This window comes from Cebidichthys violaceus, unplaced genomic scaffold, assembly GCF_023349555.1.
Source record: "Cebidichthys violaceus isolate CVI_PGR_0920_01 unplaced genomic scaffold, fCebVio1.0.p SCAF_4, whole genome shotgun sequence".
NCBI lineage: Eukaryota > Metazoa > Chordata > Actinopteri > Perciformes > Stichaeidae > Cebidichthys > Cebidichthys violaceus.
Window position 1 is genome coordinate 1973130 of NW_027176594.1, and position 23803 is coordinate 1996932.

The following is a 23803-nucleotide window of genomic DNA, read 5'->3' on the forward strand; positions in this document are numbered from 1 at the left end:
CCCTATCCCCCCCTCCTCCTTCCCCAAAAAGCCAAAAGGTGGAAGAAAAGAAAAATCTAGTTGTATATTCTCACTCCATGTTAGTGTAAACTACGAGTTTCTGGAAAAAACATGTCCCCCTTCATGTCGTCTTGCTTTGGCCAGACGAGCCAATGGGACGTCACCGCTGATGAAAACCTTTTCCCAAGTTTTCTTAAATGTTTATCCGACTTGGAGAATTGTTCGCATGACATTTCCCAGTCGTAAACCTGATCCCACATGAATGCAACGATCAATAATCCAGATCCAGCCCTGTGGGAGGATTTGCACCCAAGTCTCTCCCGTCTCAGATCAGCTTCCCAATGTCTGACCCGTCGGTCGGGTCCACAGTCTGCATGGGGAGAGGCGTTGGATATGACTGGCTCATCTGAGAGGTCCAGATGTCAAAACTCCTGGTGCGATTGTCCCGGGATCCATCCTCGAATATGTCTCAGCTTGTAGATTCCCCTGTAAGAAAACAGATATGAAGAGTTAACGAGCAAGCTAATTCTCTGTTTTTGTGTCATCTTCCCTGTCGCTGTCCTGCTTTCATTTAATGAATTCATCTGATGAATCATCAAATATGAGAAAATCCTTTCCCCATAGTAACATACTCTTTTAGTAAGCTTGGGAGGTATATTTGGATTGTTTTCCACAATACAAGGATCGTCTACGGAAAGAAACTAATCACAAGTCATTGATTAATATCCAAACAAACGGCTGGTCGACTAATGAAGAGGGGCTGCCCTGACGACACATGTTGGCTATTGTGGCGCTGCAGGAAGTCGTACCTACAGTGTGGCTAATTCTGAGCAGACACTGCAACACCAGAGCTCTCTGATGTTATATAATTACTCAGAGCGGTCCGAGATGACCTAATTCCATCGGATAGGACAGATTCAGCATATCGGAGTGTTTCCGATGGAGCTGGTACACAGACATAGAGTGGCGGAGAGACGACTTTTTTTTTTTTTTTTTTTTTTTTACCAGGGGTCATGGAGAACACACCCACTCAATGAAAAGCACTCTCACACCAGCAGTCTGCACGGATTCACCTTGTGGAGAAGAAAGAAGGGAGAAAAGAAGAAAGAAAAAAAAAAGGCTGCGTGTGGAGAAATCAACAAATGCAGTGACACAGTGACATATATATGCACAGACAATGACAAATTTGAGCACACGCACACACACACACGCACACACACACACACACACACACACACACACACACCATGGCTGCGACCAGTACCACCTCTATAAAGCAGCTTATAAAACCAAGCAGCAATGCATCAATATGCAGCTCAACGACCAGCCTGCTATTCTGTTACAAAACACCCAAATATATATATATATATATATATATATATATATATATATATATATATATATATGTATATATATATACATATATACATACATATAAGACACAATGAAACCATGCACACATGAGGATAGCCCTGCCGTCATGCCTGTCTGCACACGCACTGCAAGAGATATGTGTCAGACGGACACACACACACACACACACATACACACACACACACACACACACACACACACACACACACACACACACACACACACTCTGGCCGCAGCATTTAAGAATAAAAACACACTCACCTTGATCGCCTCAAGATCAATGGCAAGATGGGCCCCGTCTTGCTTTTCACCCGTCTTGTCCTCCCCCCCCCTCTCTTTCCCCGCTCCCTCCGTCTCTCTGCAGACTAGCAGTGTGTCACCACCACGGCGAGAGGAGAAAAAAAAAAGAAAAAGAAAAAAGAAAAACACTCACTCGGCGTCCTCATGAATATCCGCGGCTTCACCAGCCTCCCTCCCTCCCTCCCTCCCTGCCACTCCTCTCCCGCTCCCCTGCCACAGTGGTCTCCCCCAGTCACCCCCCCACCAGCAGCAGCACCACCACCACAGCCGCCTCCGTGGAGAAGCCCATCTCTCCTCCCTCCTCCTCCCTCCACAGTGTGTCCATTAATCCCATACGACAGCCTCCGCTCCTCCTCTCTCCATCGGTACCCCTACCTTTTTGGTACCCTCGCACGCCGACTCTCTGCTTCAATAGCCAGCCGTCATTTCTCTCCACTCCAGCCCGCCACACAGAGCAGATGTTGATTGTAAAATCACAATAAAAGGATTCATGCGTCCTGTTACTCTCTCTTCCCCCTCCTCACGTGCTCTTTTACATTCACTCGATACGTTTCAAACCCCAAAACGGGATTTTGTTTGTTTTTTATCTTGACTATTATAGAATGCGTTCATGGACACTGAGCTGTACCCAAAGCCGCAGAGCGAAGAGCAACAAGCGTTTGTGTTTAGGCAACACCCTCATGAATGTACTCCATTGATGACAAACGAGGCCGCAACTAATGCTTGTTTTATTATCAATTAATCATCCGATTATGGACCCAACAGGGAATCACTTCATTGGGAAAATAAAGTGTCAGAAAATAGTGAAAATGACAATCATTACTTTCCATTGCCCCAGGTGAATTCTTCAAATTGCTTGTTTTTGTTCCAAAGTAAAAGGAAGCAATTCCTGTCATTTGAGGAGCTATAGAACAAGAGAATATTTGACATTTTTGATGCAATAAATGAGCTAAAACGATTAATAAATGACCAAAAATAGCTGCAGATTACTTTTCAGTCCATCGACTGAGTAGTAATTGTTTCTCTACGGACGCTGTTAAACACAACATGTCAGTAGAACAGCATCAGATGACCACAGTTATACCATTCAGAGAGGAAACCTGCTCTTTTGTTCCTGTTCAATGCCAAATTAGTACAACAGTCACACATCGACCTGACCGTGACACTAACAACCACACATTGATCTGAACACACAGACAAACACACCAGAGCAGCTCCGCGTGAAGCCGTGACGCTATTGTGGTTCTGTCTCGGCATTAATAGGTATTATCTAGATTTGATTTATGCCTCGGGCCGGCGCTGATTGTTTTCTATTTACAAAAGTGACTGCACAAAGAAGCTTTGCCTCAACAACAAAACAAAACAAAACAAAAAGTCAAACCCAGCGATTAATTACGACGGAGAGCGGCAGAGCAATTCATTATGCGAGAGAGAGAGAGAGAGAGAGAGGTGGAGAGAGAGAGAGAGAGAGAGAGACAGAGGTGGAGAGAGAGGTGGAGAGAGAGAGAGAGAGAGAGACAGAGGTGGAGAGAGAGAGAGAGAGACAGAGGTGGAGAGAGAGAAAGAGAGAGAGAGGTGGAGAGAGAGAGAGAGAGACAGAGGTGGAGAGAGAGAGGTGGAGAGAGAGAGAGAGAGACAGAGGTGGAGAGAGAGAGAGAGAGCGAGACAGAGGTGGAGAGAGAGAGAGAGAGAGACAGAGGTGGAGAGAGAGAGGTGGAGAGAGAGAGAGAGAGACAGAGGTGGAGAGAGAGAGAGAGAGCGAGACAGAGGTGGAGAGAGAGAGAGAGAGAGACAGAGGTGGAGAGAGAGAGGTGGAGAGAGAGAGAGAGAGAGACAGAGGTGGAGAGAGAGAGAGAGAGAGCGAGAGAGAAAGAGGTGGAGAGAGAGAGAGAGAGAGACAGAGAGACAGCGAGAGAGAGAGAGAGAGAGAGAGAGAGAGAGAGAGAGAGAGAGACAGAGAGAGAGAGAAGGATGGCAGAATATGAGTCAGGATTCACAGCAACTAGAGGAGAAGTCAACAAATGAACAAACAGTTCGTCAGCGACACAAAGGAAGCCTGGTTTATTGTACGAGTTCTACACAAATTCAAAAAAAGAAATAACTACACATGTAAACACACAATAGAACGGATTGCTCTACAAGGACACGCAGCAACAACTTTCATTGTCATTTTGCACACAGACATTCTCTAGTTCCAGCTTAATAAAACACGTTATCGATTCATACATTTGCAAAGCGATGTTGTGCTTTGTGAATACAATGAAACCCAATAGAACAGAATCTCGACAGGTTTACCAGCTATAATGGGTCGTTGAGGTAGATACCAGCGTTGGTATTTGAGAGCGACAACAACGTGATAGTGACATATGAGATGATGTTCATTTTTCTACATGAAGGATCTAAAACAATATCTTGAAACGTGTCGGTGTCTCCGCAGTAAGCAGATATCGGCTGATATTTCCCTCGCTGTAGTTCCTACCACACCAACGATAACTCAAAACACATATTTCTATTATTACATACATTCTGATATTATTTAAGTTCATACCTCCGTTTTTGCATAGTTTGTACAGCATAATGCAAGTGGACTATGACAAGGTTATGTTTCTGTTTGCTATTTTTCTGTCATAAAGTGCTACAATACAGACATTTTATTATTTACGACGGGTATAGTGCAGTTTTCGGTGCATTTGGCCAAAAAGAGTGTTTGAATATTGTTGAGGTTGACCTTCATTGGAACACAAGTCAGACCTGAGAAAGCATCCAGACAAGAGGCCTAGGATCAAGAAAATACATCACCTTCTAGTTAAATCACCACCTCAATAAAAAGATAACTTCATCCACGTTCACCTAATTCATATTCATGCAGGACTTTTGCATTCTTTTCTACGACGTTCGTTATTATGTTGTTATAGGCGTAGCCATAACTGTAATATTCAGAATACATTGCAGGGGACAACTGAGGTTTTGATTAAATCGAACATTCTATTATAAGTCAAGTGAGGAAACTACATCATCCAGGCGTGTGATGTCGTTTATGTCCTCAAACAGACTGGAGGTGGCGCTGTTGACCTCAGTAGGACAACAGACGGGGGCAGATTGTTAGATTAAATAGTGCGTCTGTAAAGTGAAATATGACATCTGGACGTATCTGAGCTCATGTCAAAAGGTTGTAAGCTAATGTCCGTGTTACTCTCATAAGCCTGTGTTTTAAGTGATTCTTTCACAAAAGGTGTGAAGAGAAGGAAGACCTATCCATAATGTAATAAACACACAGCGGCCAACTGTAATGGCATAAAACAATGTGTACCACAGAGCCGGACGACAACATTACTTCAGAGCGTCTGCAGTATAAGATCAGATCGAGGCGAGCCTAAAAGAAAACGTGTTCTGTCCTTATTTGGTTCACTTGGTTGCACCGAAGCAGCTTCAAATTAAAAGTGAAAACATTTAAAAGTGCCTTTGTCTAAAAACTTCATATCCCGTACTCCCTGTTTTCTAAAATGTAAATATCACATGGTGGTTTTACTTTGTCAACTACCAAATAATGTTCACTCCTCTCTTATGAATCGTCTTCTTCCTCTTCCTCTTCCTCTTCCTCCTCCTCCAGTGACTCAGGGACCCACAGACCAGAGTCTACACACCTCTGGAGGTGGTGTTTTCCCTCCTGGAGGGGGAAACAGAACGACACCAGTTCAACACACAGAACAAATCAAATGAACAGATATATATTTAGTGCACAATCAAAGACACCGTCTGGTCCTTCTTCAGATTGTTTTCATTGACTGGAAATACTATTTTAGGGCGATGCTCAGTCACTCACCTCCAGGTCCAGTTTGTTGAAAGCTTCCTGCAGCATCGGAATGTTCTTCTCATCGAAGCCCTTCTGTATTTCCTAGAATATGAAACAGAAATGATCTAAAATGGTCCAATACACATAAAGGGCTGAATTTGACGACCGCATATTGGTGTCTCAGCACTGAAAACTGAGTGAGTTCAGTAGAAAAAACGCTGGAAGATTATCACTTTTACGCAAACCCGACATCCAAAACATCAAATTCATGTTTCAGTACTCAACGAAAAACTGAGTATGTCACTAAGGAGAAGCCGAAAAAAAATGTGTAATCTCCAGGAAAGTAAATAGTGCTCTTTACCTTGCGCACACACAGAGCTCATGCCTGCCTGCTGGAGTCCATTCTGCTGAGCTGCGTGTTGACTTCTCCGATTATCCAAATGGCAACGCGCTTCATATCGATAGACCGAGCAAACACTGACTTCACAGTCTACAAACAACGATTTATTTTTTTTTTGGAAATCTGTGGCAAAAAAAAATAAAATAAATGTAGTCGCTCGCACCGACTACATGACCGTCAAAGTAGACGGACGTTTCAAAATAGCTCACGTCAGGAGAACATTAACGGGAAGAGAACTCTGAAACACACACACACACACACACACCCATTTTCTAAACTGCCGTTTGGAAATGCTCTTCTTCCCCACCAGTGTGTTTGGCCTTCCATAAATAGTTACTTATTCCACATGTAAACAAACACCTGCTGGCCACTGTGAGGACCGTCTCCCTGAAATAACCAGAACTCTGCGTACGCCTACATGCGCGTGCGAGTGGTTTACCTTTGGTAGCGATTTATAGACCTCCACGGGGTCCAAGCCTCCCGGGCCGAGTCTCTCCTGCCCGTCGTCCTCCTCTAGCTCCTTCATCGCGCTCTCCTTGCGAATCTGCGCACAGTTGCGGATCCGCTCCTTCAGCAACTCCAGCTCTCGGTCGAACGCGTCTTGGTACGGCTTGTCTGCAGTCTGACGCGGACCCGAAAAAAAACCAAACACTTAATTGGTCAAATACACCCCAAAAAAAAAAAGACTACACAAAAGACGCAACAGATGTTTGGCTGACTACAGACCTTGATCATTGAAAAGAATTGTCTGAAGCAGCCTCTCGCGTCGACCTTAAGCGTCCGAGCCGAATCCAAGATGAACTGCATGACGATGGCCTGGTGGGCAACCTGCTCCATCAGGGCGTGTTTCTACAAGGACAATGGAGAAGTTACCAGGATTAAGGGCTGATGTTGTTGTTGTTGTTGTTGTTGTTGTTGGTTTTTAACATGCATGCACACTATTCTCCCAGCACTCACCTCATCTATCTCAAAGTCAATACAGATGACCACCAGGCAATTCGCCGTCTCTTCGCACACCAGATGCGGGTTGTCTGAGAGATACTTCTGACTGTCGTCCCAGCGCCGCGTCATACCTGGTGCACAGACAGGCAGGTCCAGCGTGAGGCTACATTCAAACTGAACTCCAGTGGTTGTGGGTTTTTTTTTTTAGCGCGGGAAGTCAAAATATGCTCTGCGGTCACGTTGCCGTGGGAACGCAGTTGTTTGGGGACCTAGAATAAAAAATGGACGTTGTCATATAGACCTTTTTCCAGAAATGGTGAGTCTGTGTTTGACGATCCAGCATTTTTTTTTTTTTAAAGAGCTTATCAATTAGCAGCTTTCTCGATTTGACGACTTACCAAGTCGTAAATATCCCACCGCACAGTAAACACAGCCCCCCACTGGAGGGCACAAAAATATACAATAAAAGCGTTTAATCATAAGGTTTCCATCTATTTATACATTTATCTTTATGTCCATAATAGTTCGGTGTTTAAAGATGACTTGAACTATCAACACCCATCAAGGGGCTGGTGTTGAAAAGTAGCTTCGGCTACACGTGTACAGTACATCGGACACTGCCAACGTTACTCTGTACTTAAAATAAAGATTAATATTGAAGTATCCCACAATGCAACAACAAAAAAAAAGCAATATATAATGTATGCATACTAACAAAGAGCTAACTACAATTATATATATTAAACACACAGAACGGACAATTAAATGGCCAAAAGAAATGAACAAAATATGTTTTTTTTGTGACTTTGCTATTTGTTCCATTGACACACATTCTTCATAGGCTAGAAATGTTGGGGCTGGAGAATACAATACGGGTTTGGGTTAAAACAACAACATGAAAGGTCACATTTGAAAGAAAGGGCCAGTGTGAGGCAGCAGGAAGGCAAAGACAAACACGATCACGTCAAGAATAAAAGCGTACCAAAGTGTTTGATTTCCTTTGCGTACTTCTCCACAAAGGTCTTGTGCTTCTCCACCTTTTCCTCCTGCGTTTCCTCCTTTGTTTCGGGCTTTATGTTGAGCACACTCTAGAAAGCAAGATGAGGACAACAGTTAAATGCGGATACAGCTACCCCCCACTGAATCTTGCAGATCTTGCGACCCCGATGCCACGCCGAACCTTGCTGAAACCTTCTTTGCTGATGCTATCAACATCCCAGGGCAGTTTCTTTCCTTCTCGCCGGTGTTCTTTCATCATTTTCTCAAACGACTTTTCATCCTTCTTCAGTTTTTTCACCTCGTCCCGGACTTTCTTCAGCTCGGCGTCCCCGTCCTCGTCCTCCTCTCCCTGTCTCCGTCCTTCCTCCAGCTCTTCAAGTCGTCCTTGGGCTTCCTCCAACTGTCTCTTGCATTCCAATACGTTGCACTCCAGATCTTCCCCTCTCTGCTGAAACTCAGCCATTCTCTCCAGCCGGGCCTGTTGGGGCAGCCCAGAGTGAGACGAGAGTAAATAAAAAAAAATTAAAAAAAAGAAACATGTGACACAGATGGTGGAAGTTGAACAGAGGATGAAGGGGATCAGGTAATTAGAAGAGGCTAAAAAAAACAAAAACAAAAAAAAAAACAGCAAAATAATTACCCAGAAGCTACATTTTGACTATATTTGATTTAAAAACAACAATGAATCAGTGCCTGGTGTGGGAGAAGGGTCTCAAATATGTTGGGAAATATATGCCTGTTGCTGGGGAATGAAACATGTTGAGGGCGTGAATCAGAATGACTTGTTGAACCTCATTGTGTTATCTTAACTAAATGCAAGGCCACATACATTTGAGGTTCAAAGGGTTTAATATTTCAAACACATCAGCCGGAGTTGTTGTTGTTGTTGTAAGTTTTCCCTACATATATGAGCGAGCTCTGATTCTCCACAGACGTCAGATTTAAGAAATGCTGGAAAATGAAAATAGACAAGGGGAACGGGGGGGGGGGGGGGGGATGCTGGAGACCACAAATCATTTCACTTAACGAGTCACGCGTCAGCTAAGCTCATTATTTACTCAGAACCAGAGCCATACAAACTGAGCTCGACCAATGCATTAGGCAGCCACACTAGCTCCACAATATATATTTATATTTAGTATCAAGCAACTTGTGATTTTATGCCTCATTATTTGATGTCAGCGCAGTTGGATTGGGACCCAAAAAACGGATTTCATTTCTTATTAAAATGAAATGAGACTTTACTGTTGAGGAGTAAACTCGTCAGCGCTGTCTGACCGACGAACTGACGGTGACACCGAACATTTTGGCAAAATAATCTGAACTCAAGGTCCTCTTATTGGCTTTATCCGGAGCTTTCAAGTGCATCCCATGCATCTTCATCAGCGGATAAAGATTTATGGATAATGACGTCCGGTAGATGCAGTGGAAAGCTCTGGAAAGGACTAGTTAGGAATACTTAGTCAATGCAATATGCTTGTAAGTTCTGGAGAATGCTAGTAAGTGGACCGTAACTTATTATTATTAGCAAGAATTAACCTCAAAACATAACTTTGGCATCTCTTCGCTGCATTTCCTTACTTATCAGCCGACATGCATGACATAATATCTATTTAAAATCAACTGATAATATACTTGATTAGTCACACTCTGATTCATTTCTCTTCAAAGAAGCAAAATATAGATATTGTGACAAGTTCTTATAGTTGTGACAGCAAACTAATAGTGACTATTGGATCATTGAGATAGTATGTCAGCACTTTCTTCTCCATCTCCCTCTTTTCATCTTTCTGCAAACCACAGGAAGTCACGTCTACTGTTAAAACTAAAAACAGGGAGTCCTGACGTCACGAGCTCTACTCCACGCGTGCACTACCGCTGACCCGGTGTCTCATTCTGAACAAGCTCGGTGAGTCCACGTACGGGTTGGTCACATCTTCGTCGTCGGACACGTAGATGTGATCCCAGACGCTGTAGTCGATGCCCGCTCCGGCGCTCATCTGTGCAGGCCTCCTTCTAGTCCCTCTTTTCTCCTCGCGCGCTCGGGTGCTCGCGTGCTTTAGTTTCGGTTTCAGTGTCAGCGAAGAGGAAGCAGCAGAGACGGTCAGCTGGGACACAAGGCACCGACGAGGCGGCAGGAAACAAGACGGGAGATCGATAGTTTCCCAATCCGCTTAGCGAGACACAAGCCGTTTACAGGAATCCAATTAACTACGTCATCAGGAAGCGCGGGCTTGGTTTATTTTTAAATAGCCAAAAAACATGAACTAACTCGTAATTGTGACAAATGGATTAATAATATGATAGTAGTGGAGGTTTCTGCTAGTGATGGAGGAAGTACTTAGTCAATGTTTCATATACTTTGTATAGGCTTACTTCTTTTATACAGTCTATGGGTCCACCACTGGGTTTATATAGAATAGTAGGCTACTGCATTATGTAATATAATAAGCATATCATACGTTTATTTATATGTAAAATGTGTAAAAATCAACTAGTAACTATAAGTGTGAAATAAATGTTGTGGGGTAAAAAGTAAACTTATATTTGCTTCAGAAATGTAACTTAGTAGTAGAAGTATAGCATTAAACGCATTCAACAAATGGATGCTGAACAAAATGTATCATTATTTGACATCTTGTAACATTTAGAACATCTGGTATAAACACACATTTCACAATGTGTGAGTCGGGTTGTTTTGTGTGTAAAAGGTCTTCGTGTTTGTCTGTTTTGTGACATCATAGTTTCCTTAAAACAGATTTTTTTTAAAAGATAATTGCAAAATGTTATTTATAATCTTGGGCAGTTAATGTCTCAGAATGTAGAAGAGCATTTAGGGTGATATCTTTAAGAAGTTAAAATGTATTAAAAGTATTCTGGATGGTGAATAATACTTTATATTCAGTTTTTTTTAATGGGTATTTAGTCACCTTGTTATGATGTCACTGCTCAAGTTTATTTGCCCTTTGTTTCACTTTCTACATCCAGTCGTGTGTTGAGGAGTTCCCGGGAGATTTTTAATGTGGGTGTTTGACAAACAAGAAGCAACAAGGGTATGACAAATCACATGTTTTCAAAAGCTGTACACTTATGCAAGCATGAACATTTGCCACCATAAACAGTGAAGCAAGAGCTGGGCAAGAGTTCCAGGATGCCCAGGTGTTTCCTCTGGAAGTGTTTTCTGGTTTTGAGCTGGTGATAACACCATGAACAGGCCCACAATATTCAGTGAGAGCTTGTAAAATAATGTAGGCTGTCATTCCGTTTCAGTTGTACGGTTGTTATACTTTACTGTACACTAGGATGGATGGACCTGCTTTCCAGTCTCATGTTAATACAAAAGTGTATCTGTGACTCATGTCCTCTTTCCTCTTTTCATCCCCTCCCAGTTTCTTCCTCGTAGGAGAGGAGAGGTAGTAATGGAGGTAAGGAAAAGAGTAAGGGTGTAACATTAGCGTTTACTCACTTCACCCTAAACTTGATCTCTGCAGCGAGAGTTCCCCGTAAAAAAGCCCCAGAGATCAAAAAGCAACAAGAGTCCAGCTAGCGATGAAGAATGTCATAAACAGGAAATCTATAATTACGTCTTCCACTTCCATCACTACATTTTGAACTAAGGCAAGGTCAGATTCTTCCATTGGATTACTGGAATGTAAGGCCCATGACGAAATAAGGAAATAAAATGTTTAATATTTAACGTAATGGTCCATACATTTTGTGGTGTGTTAACACTGTCTCCAGGTATTTGCAGCTACTTTAAAAAATACAATAAAATAACAATAGACCAGACTGGGATGCATCTCATTGTACAAAGTGATCATTTATTTATCATTTCTAAAATAAAGGTGGTCAAAGCATTGAGTTTTTGCTCAAATTAATTCCTCTTTTTTTTCCAGTGTCACACACACACACACACACACACACACACACACACACACACACACACACACACATTCAAACAGAAACTGCAACGCTGTGGGTTGTGATGAGGTCGAGCTCAAGCTTTCAGTGGTTTAACACACAGCCGTGAAGTTCAGTGTACGCGTTTTCACACAGTTATATTCTATTTACAACACATCTCTAAATACAGCTATGAAGTCCTTTGCAGTAACACAACCAAAGTACAACAGAGAGAAACAGTAACACAGCATGGTCAACAGCTACGTGGGATGTTTCAGCCACATGTGGCCAAATTAGCACCAAACAATATAACTAGTTCAAATTATGTTTCATTGTTCAAATTTATTTATTTTTGCTAAAAAAAACCTAAAACTTGTTTATTTGCTACTTTAACTTTTGAGTCTGGCATAAATCCATTTACACAATAGCCTGTGTTCATTTAATAATAATAATAATAATAATAATAATAATAATAATAGCTTTATTTATATTATTATTATTATTATTAATAGATATTAATATCTTAAAACTAAACAGTAAATCTGTATACTTTTAGAAAAAAACAACCCTATAATTCTGCATAAAACTAGAGCAGGAATTGGGCCGACAACTTGTTTATGGCAACTGTGATATTTTATGTTCACATACTTTTGAGTGTTTTAGGACAACGCACGCGAATCAACTTGTCTTTAGCAAGCCAGCTATACTTTTCAACAGCAGTCAAAAGTTTAATAAGAACTGTCACTTCTATAAGTAAGAAATGCAACAGAGGACAGTAACGCGCTGAAATGACGGCCATAGCAACACAATCTGCACTTTTACTTCTACTAAAACGTTGCATTTAAATGATCTGAGCTGTTTCCATCTCTCCCTAATACGTGTAACACTGTGTAGCCCTGCGCATTACAGTAAGCGAAGCTTCTGTGAACACAGCAGTTAGGAATAAGGGCGCTTGTTTATCATCTGGGGCATTTCAATGTCATTAGATAGCATCAGTGGAGGAATTACAGGAAACGAAGGAGAGAGTGAGATGTAACAAAGGTCCACACACGTTTCCATACCTTCCCGCAGGCTTACTCTGCAGTGGGCACGGCAGCGTGCCGCGCGTGCAAGCGGAAAACGTCCTTCAGGTTGTACTGTCCCATTCGATTGTGTTTGTAGCAATAGGAGTATCCGACGAGGCCCAAGGCGACGATCAGAACAACTGCTGCGACTATCACGCCTGTTATGATCCACATGTAGCTTACTGCAGAAAGTTGAGTGAGGGGTGAGGAAATAAAAAGGAACAGAGAATAATCATCAGATCAACACAAAAATACCAAAACAGTGACAATGAACTTCCTTCCATATGTGTGAGAGAATCGCTTCTCGTTTGCTGTGAGAAAGCGACAGCGGAAGCAACACTGTGGCTGCACTCATTTTACAATACCGGACAGTAAAGCTCACCTTGAACATCCACGTCAAACTCCACGGTGACAGTCCCCACGCCGTTGCTGACATAACAGACGTATTTCCCCTCATCCGCAAAAGTTGTAGAGTTGAACGTGAGATTGCTGCCGTTGGAGGTTGAAGTGCTTTCTGACGGGGTCGTCCAGGCGTACGAGGGTCCGGGGTTTCCAACGGCCGAGCAGCTCAGTTGTAGAGGGTTTCCCACCGTGACGGTGACTGGATCCGGATGCGATGACCCCACTAGCTGAGGCTTATCTGTTCATAGATTGAGGATGAAACACGACATGTCGTTACAGTAACGGGAGAACATTTTGTTCTCGGTGCTGATATACCATTCATTGAGTAGAGAAGGGTTGGAAAGTACCCGACTGTTGTACTCTCACTTTCAGTTTCTGCTACTTCTACTCCAAAACAGGATTTGATTGATGTACAAAACATATGATCATCTTACCGTATAATCTTACTGTGATACCTGAACCGTGGTCGTGCCTGACACCCACTGCTGTTACTATTATTAGTCACATTTCTATTTCTACTGCTACCGCTTATATTACCATAATTACTCTATTATATCCACTGCTTCTGTTATTATAAGTAGTCCGCATTTTTCTATTATCATTCTGCTATTATTTTGTGCTATTACTCTTATATGGAGTCATGTTTCTGGTCTCCTGAGAAACATAAGTCCAATATTCCCTCTCCTTTTGGTCTCCACTATCTCCTGTGGAAAATATGTTGCTCTACAGCTGCTAAATCCAGAAAACCAAAAGTAATGAGACGAAAGACACGCTAACGGTCCGTAGAGGTCTGTGGAGTCTGGTGATAAGGATCTATGGTTTTTCACATACAAGTAGTCATGTGATCTATTGCTGATACAAAAGTATTGCTTAGTGCAGTTTTAAGGAGCAGATCAAAATATCTCTTCCATCATTGCAAAAAAAGAATAACATAATAACCAACGGAGTCAAGGTGTGTTGATGTTCTCTTTGTCAGACTCACAGAACACAGTGGTGGTGATGTTTTGTGAGGTCACCACTGGAGGGCGCTCTGGTCCATCAGGTCCCAGTTCTAGCTTCGCTTCACACCAGTACTGGACTCCATCGTCCTCTTTGCTGAGGGTGAAGTTTAAGGAGAAGACGTCAGTCACTGGTTTCTTCTTTGGGTTGTTGATGTTGGACTGTTGTTGATCCAGTGCTGTCTGTCCTCTGTAGAAGGTAACAGTGAGGTTTTCAACAGGAGCCACGTTCTCTACTGTACACTGCAGAGTGTACTGCTGACCCTCAAACATCGGCCCAGTGTGGTCAACAAAGCTGACGGACACATCATCTGGAGGCTCTGTGGAGACAGAGAGACAGACACACATTCAGAAACAACTATCGAAATGCACAAGATGTTTTGTTACTCATTTAGATTACACATGTTTAAATCATATCTTGCAACATTTCTTTATTTAACTTACGGTAGACAGTAACAGGCAGAGTGGTACAACACTGGACAGTCGTATTATTAATGTTAATGTTATAATAGCACAGGGGAGATGTGAGCCACTGAGTCAGTCTGTTAACTGTCCATGAAATCGTGGTTCCGTTCTTCGTCTGGACTCCCTCAGCGCTTTCTATATTATATGAGTCGTTGATGCAATCGTGACACACAGAGCAGCTGGCAAAGGTCGGGTCACCGAACTTCACCACCAGGCTGGATGGAGTGAATACTGGTTTATCTGCACAGTTTTCTTCTGTAACAAAGAAAAGGTGGAGGTTTTAAACAGCTCGATGTGAAATCAACATTCAGATACACCATTAAAGAAATGTAAAATTGTTCATTATGTAGTTGCGTTTTTTCTAATCAAGATATATTTGCATTTCCACATAACTGAATAAATCAATAAGGTGAGAGGTTAAGGTTCATATTATGGTCCGTGGTTATTCTCCTGTGATTACAAGAGTTCAAACTGATTCACTGAACGTCACATTTTCCCTTATAGAGCTGACTGTAGTCTACCAGCAGTGTGTAAGTGAATGAAAGTTAGCCTACTACAAATTCAAATGAGCTTTTTTTTTGGCATCGCCATATTCATAATGTGTACACAGTTGTGCCACAGAATGTACAAAGTTCACAATATTACGTAGAATATTCAGAATGTGAGAAAAGAGAAAACAAATGGTTTGTACATTTCTACACCACTATATCCACAGAGGCTATAAAACGTCTAATATTACAGTACTACACTATTACTACAGTACTACTGTAATTAATGAGGAAAGAAAAACAAAGACTTAAAAATATATATATATATATATATATATATATATATATATATATGACGGAATTTTAATAGGTGGATCTTTTGAGCAACAACTGCCAAGTTTCACTACATCGGATTAAAAAAAGGGCTACAAGTGCTGAGAACATCAAACATAACATTTTCAAAAACATAATACTTGGCTGTGTTTTATCATGATGTAAATACGCCCCATTAAACGACTTAGGGAGGGAGATAAACCGCTTTCTACAAGAGGAAATATTCAGACCGCAACAGACCCAGAAAACATACCACAACTGGAGACATGGAAGTCCCGCAGAAAACTCATCATAGAAATCACCAAAAATATGTGACAGAAAAGCATTATTCCAGTAGGTCTTGCAGGCAAAATGAGATGTCCGGTAGTAACAACAAAAATATGGTTGTGCCTAAAAGCCCAGAGAAGAAGCGACTGAAATTGAAAGTAAAAGCCTTTGACAAAAAATGCTCCACTCCCTTCCTTTCCCTGGGAGAGTAACAGCACACTGTGAGACCCTGTTGTCTCATGCAGCCTGCCAGCTTACTGAAGTGTTTCCAGGCACGTCATTACTAGAAATGGATAAGCAAAATTGAAACCAGTCAGCAGTCGGGGAGGATTTCCGAAGCAGTTTTTGGGGAAATTCCGGTATTGTCAGTAGAGGATGAATGAGTTTCATGACCTTAGGTGAACATAACATGATTCAGCCTGACAGTAGCCATTCCTCACCCACTGAACTAAAGTAAAAATATAAAACACATACTGGTATCTAACCTAACCTGCACACGAGCAGCAGAGCTGAACATTTAGGGGGTTTTTTGGTTTTTGTTTTTGAGGGGCTTTGGTAGAGGAATCCAGAAACATACCCCCCCGTATCTCCTTCCTGAAAGCAGTTCCTCCCTTTGGTCAGTAAAAGTCATGCTCAAGAATCCCCTTTCAAATCCACAGATTGCAGAACTCCCGCTGACCTTTAACCTCTCTCCCACACACACCTCAACTTCCTCCACACATACTCCAGATTTCCAGCTGTTTTCTCATTTTTATCTCCACATATTTGTTATCTTTAGTTGGGTTTTTTTACCTCTCTTCTAGCTCCGCCTCCCCCTCCCCCACCACATGCTTGTAGTGAGTAGAAGGCAGGACCCCATATCAGCGGGCCGGATATTTTAAGGGCACTTGGTGTCATGAAAAAAAAAATCAACCGGAATTAGAAACAATCAGGAAACTGTGGTAAACTGCAGAGAACCAACCAGAACCACTATAAAGGAATAGTGTGGAGCAGTAAATTGTGGTGTTGGCTTGGTTGTTAGTTTCATTTTTATTGTTGTTTTCACACTAAGAATGAAGTTTTAGCGGCAGAGTTTCCACCTGTATTTACAAAGCTAACTGCTGGCACTGATCTGAGTAAAGCAGGCATGGCTACTGCTGCACCTCAGCTGTGGTACAACAGGCAGTTAAAACTGCGTGGTAAACTTCAAAGTCTGTTGTCTGTCATTAGGCTACTCGTCGACCTCATTAAGCGTTTCTCTGCACATTCTTATATAGTCGAAAGCTATTCTCCCCAAAATGTGGGTCAACCTCACGCCAATTGCAACAAATACAAACTCGACGGATGTTGTGCCCCAAATATTTTCTTAATGAGCAGAAAGAAAAAGTCCTACGGAAGGGAAAGTTTTGAAAATTGTCCAGATACGATCCAACCGAAAACGCCTTTCGGCCATATTTTAGTGACCATACAAACCCACATTGTTGTGCATGCTAGATTTTGAACATACTGTAGTTTTTCCTCAGAGCAAAAACACTTATATCAGCGATGAAAAATTGAATATGATGACATCACTGGTCTCTTCAAGTACAGGAAACAGAAACACTGCCCAGCTCTGATTTTAACCCTTTCAAATATGGAATCATTATTTTCAGGTGGAGGACAGCCATTTGAACTTTCTTGATTTCATGATTTTTCCTTGTAAATATTAATACAACATAACACTGTATATACCTCAAAGAGAATCACTCTCGATTGTGTGAGGTCTAGTTCTGTTATTGCCCGACTAAGAGCATGTTCTTTGGCCATGTTCCAGTTCACAGTAATGATATAGTGTGAGCAGGAGACGGTGAGCCTCAACAATTTGACACAGAACATAAACAGAGACAGGCTGAACCAGGACCTGCATATGTTTGACTCCATCATCTCCCTCAGATTCCTGTGAATTACTCCTCTCTGCTTGAAATCACTGCTACATTTACTGAATGTGAATATGTTGCATCTTTCCATATTTTATACATCGCCTGGAAAGCAACACGTTTGATATCATTGACTTTCAATTTAGGCCTAAAGGTAAAATAGCAGTGTTTATGGATGTCTTGAGGTAGCAGAGTTATGACCTTAGGTCTACACAGTGCTTCTTCCCTACATTGAGGAGTTTCCAGTTCTGCAAAGTGAACAGAAGTGAAAGATTCTGTTTTCAAGTTATTGCAGATAAGCTGATGTATTTTGAGAGGAAGTCATGCAAGGGGGGGGGGGGTTTTCACAAGAAGTATGACCAAACTTGACCATCTGGTAAACCAGCACCACCGTCACTACTGCATTTCTCTGAAGTCCTGTACTTCAGTCATAAGTGTTGCATTTAACTCTGACACAGAATCAGCATGATGAAATTTAAAGAAAATATACCAAAAAAAACAACCCGGCTCAGTTATCAGCTTCTTGTTTTCTTGGTATCAACTGAAAATGTCTCTCCCAGCAGTAGAGGAGTTAATATTTTTTAAATAATAATTAACGATGGCTGACAATGACCAACTCAGGTCTACTACAGGTAAGCATTGTTCATTTGATTTAATAAATAATGTATTGATGTATTTATAACAGATTCCACATTCACATTTAAAAAGTTTCATCCTTTAAGTGTTTTTTTTTTCTTTCTTTTCTATCTGGGCTTTTGATCTGCTGCATACAGTTGCCCCCTCTCGAATGCAGACAAATAGAACCACCAGGCAAGCGGGTAGAATAAAGGGAAAAGCCTCACAGGTTGGCAACAGGATGGCAGAACAAACACACCGATCCAAGAGGGGCAGGTGAGCAGGTCAGGAACAATCAAGCAGAGTTACAGCGCTGCCTCTGATTAGACAAATCTGACCACTTCATAGATTATGGTCTTCCATCATCTAGTGGTTAAACATCAGTATTACATTGTGAAAAGTGTTGCTTTGCACCACAACAGGCTGCCTTCTCACAGTCCATTTTGAAAACGGATGTCCACTCTGTGATTTTGAAATATCAAAAATAATCAGAGCAGTAGAAATACCCCCTTAGACGTAATTATACTACAATCTGGAGCCTTAAAAAAATTGAGGAATAAAAAGAGGAACAGAGTACATTAATATCAAGTCAGCAAGAAAATAATCTTGAAAACAATATTAGTGTTTCAGTGATTCACTTCACAGTATTGACTGATCTGAGGGGCAGGCATGACAAACAGTTTGAACTCACCTTGGACATTCCCGTTAAACGACACAGTCCCTTCTTGTAGACAGTAGATGATTAAATGTCAAGCTGGAGCCCAGGGACAGCTAGCATAGCTTAGCATAAAGACTGGAAACAGGTGGAAAAAGCCAGTGGCTCTTTGGTTTGATCAGTTTGAGTTTATTTTATTGAATTTACTGGATGACGTCAAAGTTAGCAATATTCAAATCCTACACACAGTGGCTTTTATTCAATAAAACATCAACTGAATATTACAGCATTACAAACAAACAAAAAACCACATCTATGGCAACAACAAAAAAATGTATTTATGAACCACTTTGTCCACCACTTGGGTCCAGACTGAAAACCCCAACGACTACGGATTTCCATGAAATTATGACATTCATGACCCCAAGAAGATAAACCTTATCATCTCATCTATGATCAAATAGCTGATGATCAAATAGCTGCAAAACCAATGACATTTGCATCCCGACATAAAACAATTGTGCCAATTAACAAATGTTATCATTCTAACCTGCTAAGCTAAGATAGTAAACATGCTAAACGTTGCTACAACTACACTTCAGCATGTTAGCATTGTCATTGCGAGCATGTTAGCATACTGATGTTAGCCGTTAGCTCAAAGCACCACTGTGTCTAAGTGCAGCCACACAGAGCCACTAGCATGGCTGTTGTTTTTAACTGTCTATAAAATATATACAATCAATCTTATCGAATATTACAGTATGATCCATGTATGCATTTACAGAAAAGTAAAAAAAAGCATTCAAACAGGTGTCACTTACAACTAATGCCCCTAGTGGTGAAATATCAGTATTACATTATAAAAAGTAATTTCTTACACAACAGACTAGCTTCTCAATGTATTGATAACTGATTGTATTGATCAGATGTGAGCGATATAGGACATGAATAAATGACCTTTTATTGTCCTTGTTGTTGTTTATTCTTTTGTGGCAAAAAATGTTCCTTGCTATTGTTTTAGAAACAAACCTCTTTCGTTCTTTGGGAATGAACTCAAACCAGAGCGGAGAGTAAAAGCATGAAACACATTATGAACCCGTGAAGCAGCAAGCTGCTGGTACTACAGTTCAGTACGGTTGTTGTGGTGGAGGTTGTAGTTGTGGTTGACGTGGTTGTTGTGGTGGGTGTGGCTGTTGGCGGCAGTCTGGTTGAAGAATCCTCTCTCCGAAAATCTACGGACAAATAGACAGTAGACTTGTGATTTTGCTGAATTTAAATGAGGGACTGACATCAACCGTGTTTCCTTTTTTTTGTATATACTACATGCGTACATATCTACATACTGTATGTACATAACATCAATGCAGCATTCAAACTATTAACAAAAGTTAGCCTTTTATGTCTAACGTACGAATTATCAAGAATATCCACATTTGCAGATCATGATGATGATAACCACAACAACTGCAAGGAGTTGTCGTGGTTATCATCATCATTCGAGAGTCGAATCAGACGTTTAGGTAAAGAAAGAAGGAACAGAACTCACCTTGAACATCCACGTCAAACTCCACGGTGACATTCCCAATGCCGTTGCTGACATAACAGACGTATTTCCCCTCATCCGCAAAAGTTGTAGAGTTGAACGTGAGATTGCTGCCGTTGGAGGTTGAAGTGCTTTCTGACGGGGTCGTCCAGGCGTACGAGGGTCCGGGGTTTCCAACGGCCGAGCAGCTCAGTTGTAGAGGGTTTCCCACCGTGACGTTGACTGGATCCGGATGCGATGACCCCACTAGCTGAGGCTTATCTGTTCATAGATTGAGGATGAAACACGACATGTCGTTACAGTAACGGGAGAACATTTTGTTCTCGGTGCTGATATACCATTCATTGAGTAGAGAACTGAGCCAAGCAGCTCAGTTCCAGAGGGTCCCCTATTACTACAATGTTTGGACCAATATGTGGAAACACAAGCCGAGGTCCATCTGTGTGTTGATTTAGGAGGAAGAGACAGAGAAAAATACAACATATGCAATTAATGCAAAAAGTGTACATGTACAAACCATGCAGCAACCTCCAGTTCTGCAAAGTGCAGTCAACGTGGAAGTGCCTTAAACTTGCATTCTCTCTACTGACCAGCAGGGGGCGACTCCTCTGGTTGCAAAAAAGTCAGATTGTATAGAAGTCTATGAGAAAATGACTCTACGTCTCACTTTGATTTATTACCTCAGTAAACATTGTGAACATGAGCTTATGGTCTCAATCTCTAGTTTCAAGACTTGCAGGGTATGCTTTAGGGCGGGGCTACCATGTGATTGACAGGTTGCTACCAGAGCTGTGACGTCACGACGACTATGTCGACTACTTCTCATATACAGTCTATTGTAAAAACTTAAAATACATAAATAAACAGATGGTGATCGAATAGTTTGACATGTTTTGGACAGGCACTTATTGATTTTGTTTCAGAGCGTTAGTTGAGAGGCAGGCTAGCTGTTTCTCCCTGTTTTTAGTCTTTAAGCTAAGCTAAGCTAAGCTAACCTGCTGCTGACTGTAGCTTGGATACAGAGTGATATCTTCCCATTTAACTATTGGAAAGAAAGCAAAGGAGTGAATTTCGTAAAAAGTTGAACTTTTCCTTTTAATTAACTCTTTAAAAAGGCGACCAATAACGTTAACTTTAACGTGTTTGTTTTTCACATGATAGCAAGGTTTCGATACATGCTCAATGTTAAATTTGGGGTGTGTTGATGTTCTCTTTGTCAGACTCACAGAACACAGTGGTGGTGATGTTTTGTGACGTCACCACTGGAGGGCGCTCTGGTCCATCAGGTCCCAGTTCTAGCTTCGCTTCACACCAGTACTGGACTCCATCGTCCTCTTTGCTGAGGGTGATGTTTAAGGAGAAGACGTCAGTCACTGGTTTCTTCTTTGGGTTGTTGATGTTGGACTGTTGTTGATCCAGTGCTGTCCGTCCTCTGTAGAAGGTAACAGTGAGGTTTTCAACAGGAGCCACGTTCTCTACTGTACACTGCAGAGTGTACTGCTGACCCTCAAACATCGGCCCAGTGTGGTCAACAAAGCTGATGGACACATCATCTGGAGGCTCTGTGGAGACAGAGAGACAGACACACATTCAGAAACAACTATCGAAATGCACAAGATGTTTTGTTACTCATTTAGATTACACATGTTTAAATCATATCTTGCAACATTTCTTTATTTAACTTACGGTAGACAGTAACAGGCAGAATGGTACAACACTGGACAGTCGTATTATTAATGTTAATGTTATAATTGCACATGGGAGATGTGAGCCACTGAGTCAGTCTGTTAACTGTCCATGAAATCGTGGTTCCGTTCTTCGTCTGGACTCCCTCAGCGCTTTCTATATTATATAAGTTGTTGATGCAATCGTGACACACAGAGCAGCTGGCAAAGGTCGGGTCACCGAACTTCACCACCAGGCTGGATGGAGTGAATACTGGTTTATCTGCACAGTTTTCTTCTGTAACAAAGAAAAGGTGGAGGTTTTAAACAGCTCGATGTGAAATCAACATTCAGATACTTTTAAAGCATTTTCCATAAAAAAAACCCAACAACTTTCATACACTCTAATATTAGATGATGGAGTTATGTTTTAGCCTATATGCCTTGACGGTAGTTATATAAAATTCACAATGAGCAATTTTAAAATAATCGAGAATTCTCGAGTCACGAGAATAAATAAACATAAGGACTAAAAAAAAGTATGAAAACCAATGATTAAGACTTAAAGGCAACAAATGACTAACTAACTAACTAACACTAACAATAAAAATAATAATTATAATAACTTCATTTGACCAGCAAGAACAAAAATACGACGTGCTTAAATAAAACACAAAATGATGAATGTCCAAAGGAATCATAAGTCAAATGTGATTTAATCATAAAGGCACTGGATAGAAAATGATAAAACATTAGAAAACACTAGAAAACACTTTCATATTCAAGTACGTCCTGAAATGAAAAGGTGCTTCTGAGTGTGCATGACCAAAATTCAACAATAAAAGTCTTTTTCTTTTTTTAAACAACCACTACAGATCATCATAGGAAACCACAATCTAGTTTCTGAAGAGAAAACTCTTCACTTACCACAACTGGACACATAGAAGCTGCGCAGGAAACTCATCGAAGAAACAACCAAAAGAATAAAACGGAAAAACATTATTCCAAGTTATTTATTTTTTTTGTCAGACAAAAAAAATAATAACCGTCCCAACATAAAACCCAAAGGAGAGTGAATGAGTCCGCTCTGTTTTTATGGGTGTTCTATTGCAGCTGAACAATGCTGGCAGCGCAGCCTGTTTTTGCGCCACACATCCCCTCCGTTTCTTTCTTATACAGTCTTCACAGTCTTATGAAAGTGAAAGTGTGGCATTGTACAGGTCTCCAGAGGTGGTCCAGATTCATACATCCCCTTCTCCAGACACCAGAGTCATTTCAAAGGGACTTTACACAATCGGAGTGCTGCCTCTATCATCTATACTCTACTGACTGCTCCGACTCATCTCATTGAACCCAATAAAGAAACACAATTCGTTTAAAAGACCCACATTTATTAAGTTTAAATGAGTTAGAAATCAGTGCAGTCACCTATTCAAGGAAAAACACATTGATATAATCAAGAAATCATAACACAAACTGGAAAATATATTTTTTTCCACATTAGAGAAATAATCCACAAAATACAAATCTATACCTACAACTAGAATAAAGAAAGTAAACATGTTTCTATTGTGTTTAATGGTTTGAGTCCTACAAGCAGAACTCTATTCTCTTCCACTGTAACCTACTGAGGAGGCGACAGAAGTCTAAAAAGAGTTTACCTCCACTGAACTAGTAACCAGCAAGTCACCCCACTCTGGACCTAC

The 23803-nt window shown here is 41.2% G+C and overlaps 3 protein-coding genes and 1 long non-coding RNA gene across 5 annotated transcripts; all 4 read right to left on the reverse strand.

The window, feature by feature from the left end:
* Positions 1 to 19: 19 nt before the first annotated feature.
* LOC137885281 (uncharacterized) lies at positions 20 to 1846 on the reverse strand. The gene is made up of 2 exons (XR_011104796.1): positions 1636 to 1846; positions 20 to 486 (listed from the first exon to the last, which is right to left on the reverse strand). It is a non-coding gene; the product is annotated as an uncharacterized lncRNA (long non-coding RNA).
* A 1878-nt stretch (positions 1847 to 3724) lies between these two features.
* On the reverse strand, positions 3725 to 9991 carry cdc37 (cell division cycle 37 homolog (S. cerevisiae)). Of its 2 annotated transcripts, none has more exons than XM_068727770.1 (8): positions 9692 to 9991; positions 7990 to 8286; positions 7792 to 7897; positions 6825 to 6940; positions 6594 to 6716; positions 6307 to 6489; positions 5498 to 5569; positions 3725 to 5341 (listed from the first exon to the last, which is right to left on the reverse strand). In XM_068727770.1, the coding sequence occupies exons 1-8, from the start codon at positions 9806 to 9808 to the stop codon at positions 5237 to 5239; spliced, it is 1119 nt and encodes a 372-aa protein (XP_068583871.1). In that variant the 5' UTR covers positions 9809 to 9991; the 3' UTR covers positions 3725 to 5236. The 2 variants fall into 2 exon arrangements, with proteins under 2 accessions (XP_068583871.1, XP_068583872.1); XM_068727771.1 differs by having other exon boundaries at positions 9732 to 9808.
* A 1618-nt stretch (positions 9992 to 11609) lies between these two features.
* On the reverse strand, positions 11610 to 16082 carry LOC137885343 (vascular cell adhesion protein 1-like). Its single transcript, XM_068727568.1, has 5 exons — positions 15712 to 16082; positions 14617 to 14892; positions 14157 to 14492; positions 13155 to 13412; positions 11610 to 12954 (listed from the first exon to the last, which is right to left on the reverse strand). The coding sequence occupies exons 1-5, from the start codon at positions 15782 to 15784 to the stop codon at positions 12782 to 12784; spliced, it is 1116 nt and encodes a 371-aa protein (XP_068583669.1). The 5' UTR covers positions 15785 to 16082; the 3' UTR covers positions 11610 to 12781.
* Positions 16083 to 19058: 2976 nt separating this feature from the next.
* Positions 19059 to 23261, reverse strand: LOC137885414 (vascular cell adhesion protein 1-like). The gene is made up of 5 exons (XM_068727680.1): positions 23025 to 23261; positions 22120 to 22395; positions 21660 to 21995; positions 20437 to 20694; positions 19059 to 20122 (listed from the first exon to the last, which is right to left on the reverse strand). The coding sequence occupies exons 1-5, from the start codon at positions 23095 to 23097 to the stop codon at positions 19944 to 19946; spliced, it is 1122 nt and encodes a 373-aa protein (XP_068583781.1). The 5' UTR covers positions 23098 to 23261; the 3' UTR covers positions 19059 to 19943.
* Positions 23262 to 23803: the final 542 nt, after the last annotated feature.

Bases quoted from the DNA above. Each gene is read 5' to 3' on its own strand.
- LOC137885343 (XM_068727568.1), bottom strand. From the start codon at position 15,784: ATGCTTTTCTGTCACATATTTTTGGTGATTTCTATGATGAGTTTTCTG. The intron at 14,493-14,616 runs GTAAGTTAAATA...CTGTCTCCACAG, and splicing joins TCTGCCTGTTACTGTCTACC to AGCCTCCAGATGATGTGTCC. The intron at 12,955-13,154 runs GTGAGCTTTACT...AACTTTCTGCAG, and splicing joins GTTTGACGTGGATGTTCAAG to TAAGCTACATGTGGATCATA.
- LOC137885414 (XM_068727680.1), bottom strand. From the start codon at position 23,097: ATGTTTTTCCGTTTTATTCTTTTGGTTGTTTCTTCGATGAGTTTCCTG. The intron at 22,396-23,024 runs GTAAGTGAAGAG...TCTTTGTTACAG, and splicing joins CTTCTATGTGTCCAGTTGTG to AAGAAAACTGTGCAGATAAA. The intron at 20,695-21,659 runs GTGAGTCTGACA...ATCTATGAACAG, and splicing joins CATCACCACCACTGTGTTCT to ATAAGCCTCAGCTAGTGGGG.
- cdc37 (XM_068727770.1), bottom strand. From the start codon at position 9,808: ATGAGCGCCGGAGCGGGCATCGACTACAGCGTCTGGGATCACATCTAC. The intron at 6,490-6,593 runs GTCTGTAGTCAG...GGTCCGCGTCAG, and splicing joins AATTCTTTTCAATGATCAAG to ACTGCAGACAAGCCGTACCA. The intron at 5,570-6,306 runs GTAAACCACTCG...TTCATATTCTAG, and splicing joins TCTATAAATCGCTACCAAAG to GAAATACAGAAGGGCTTCGA.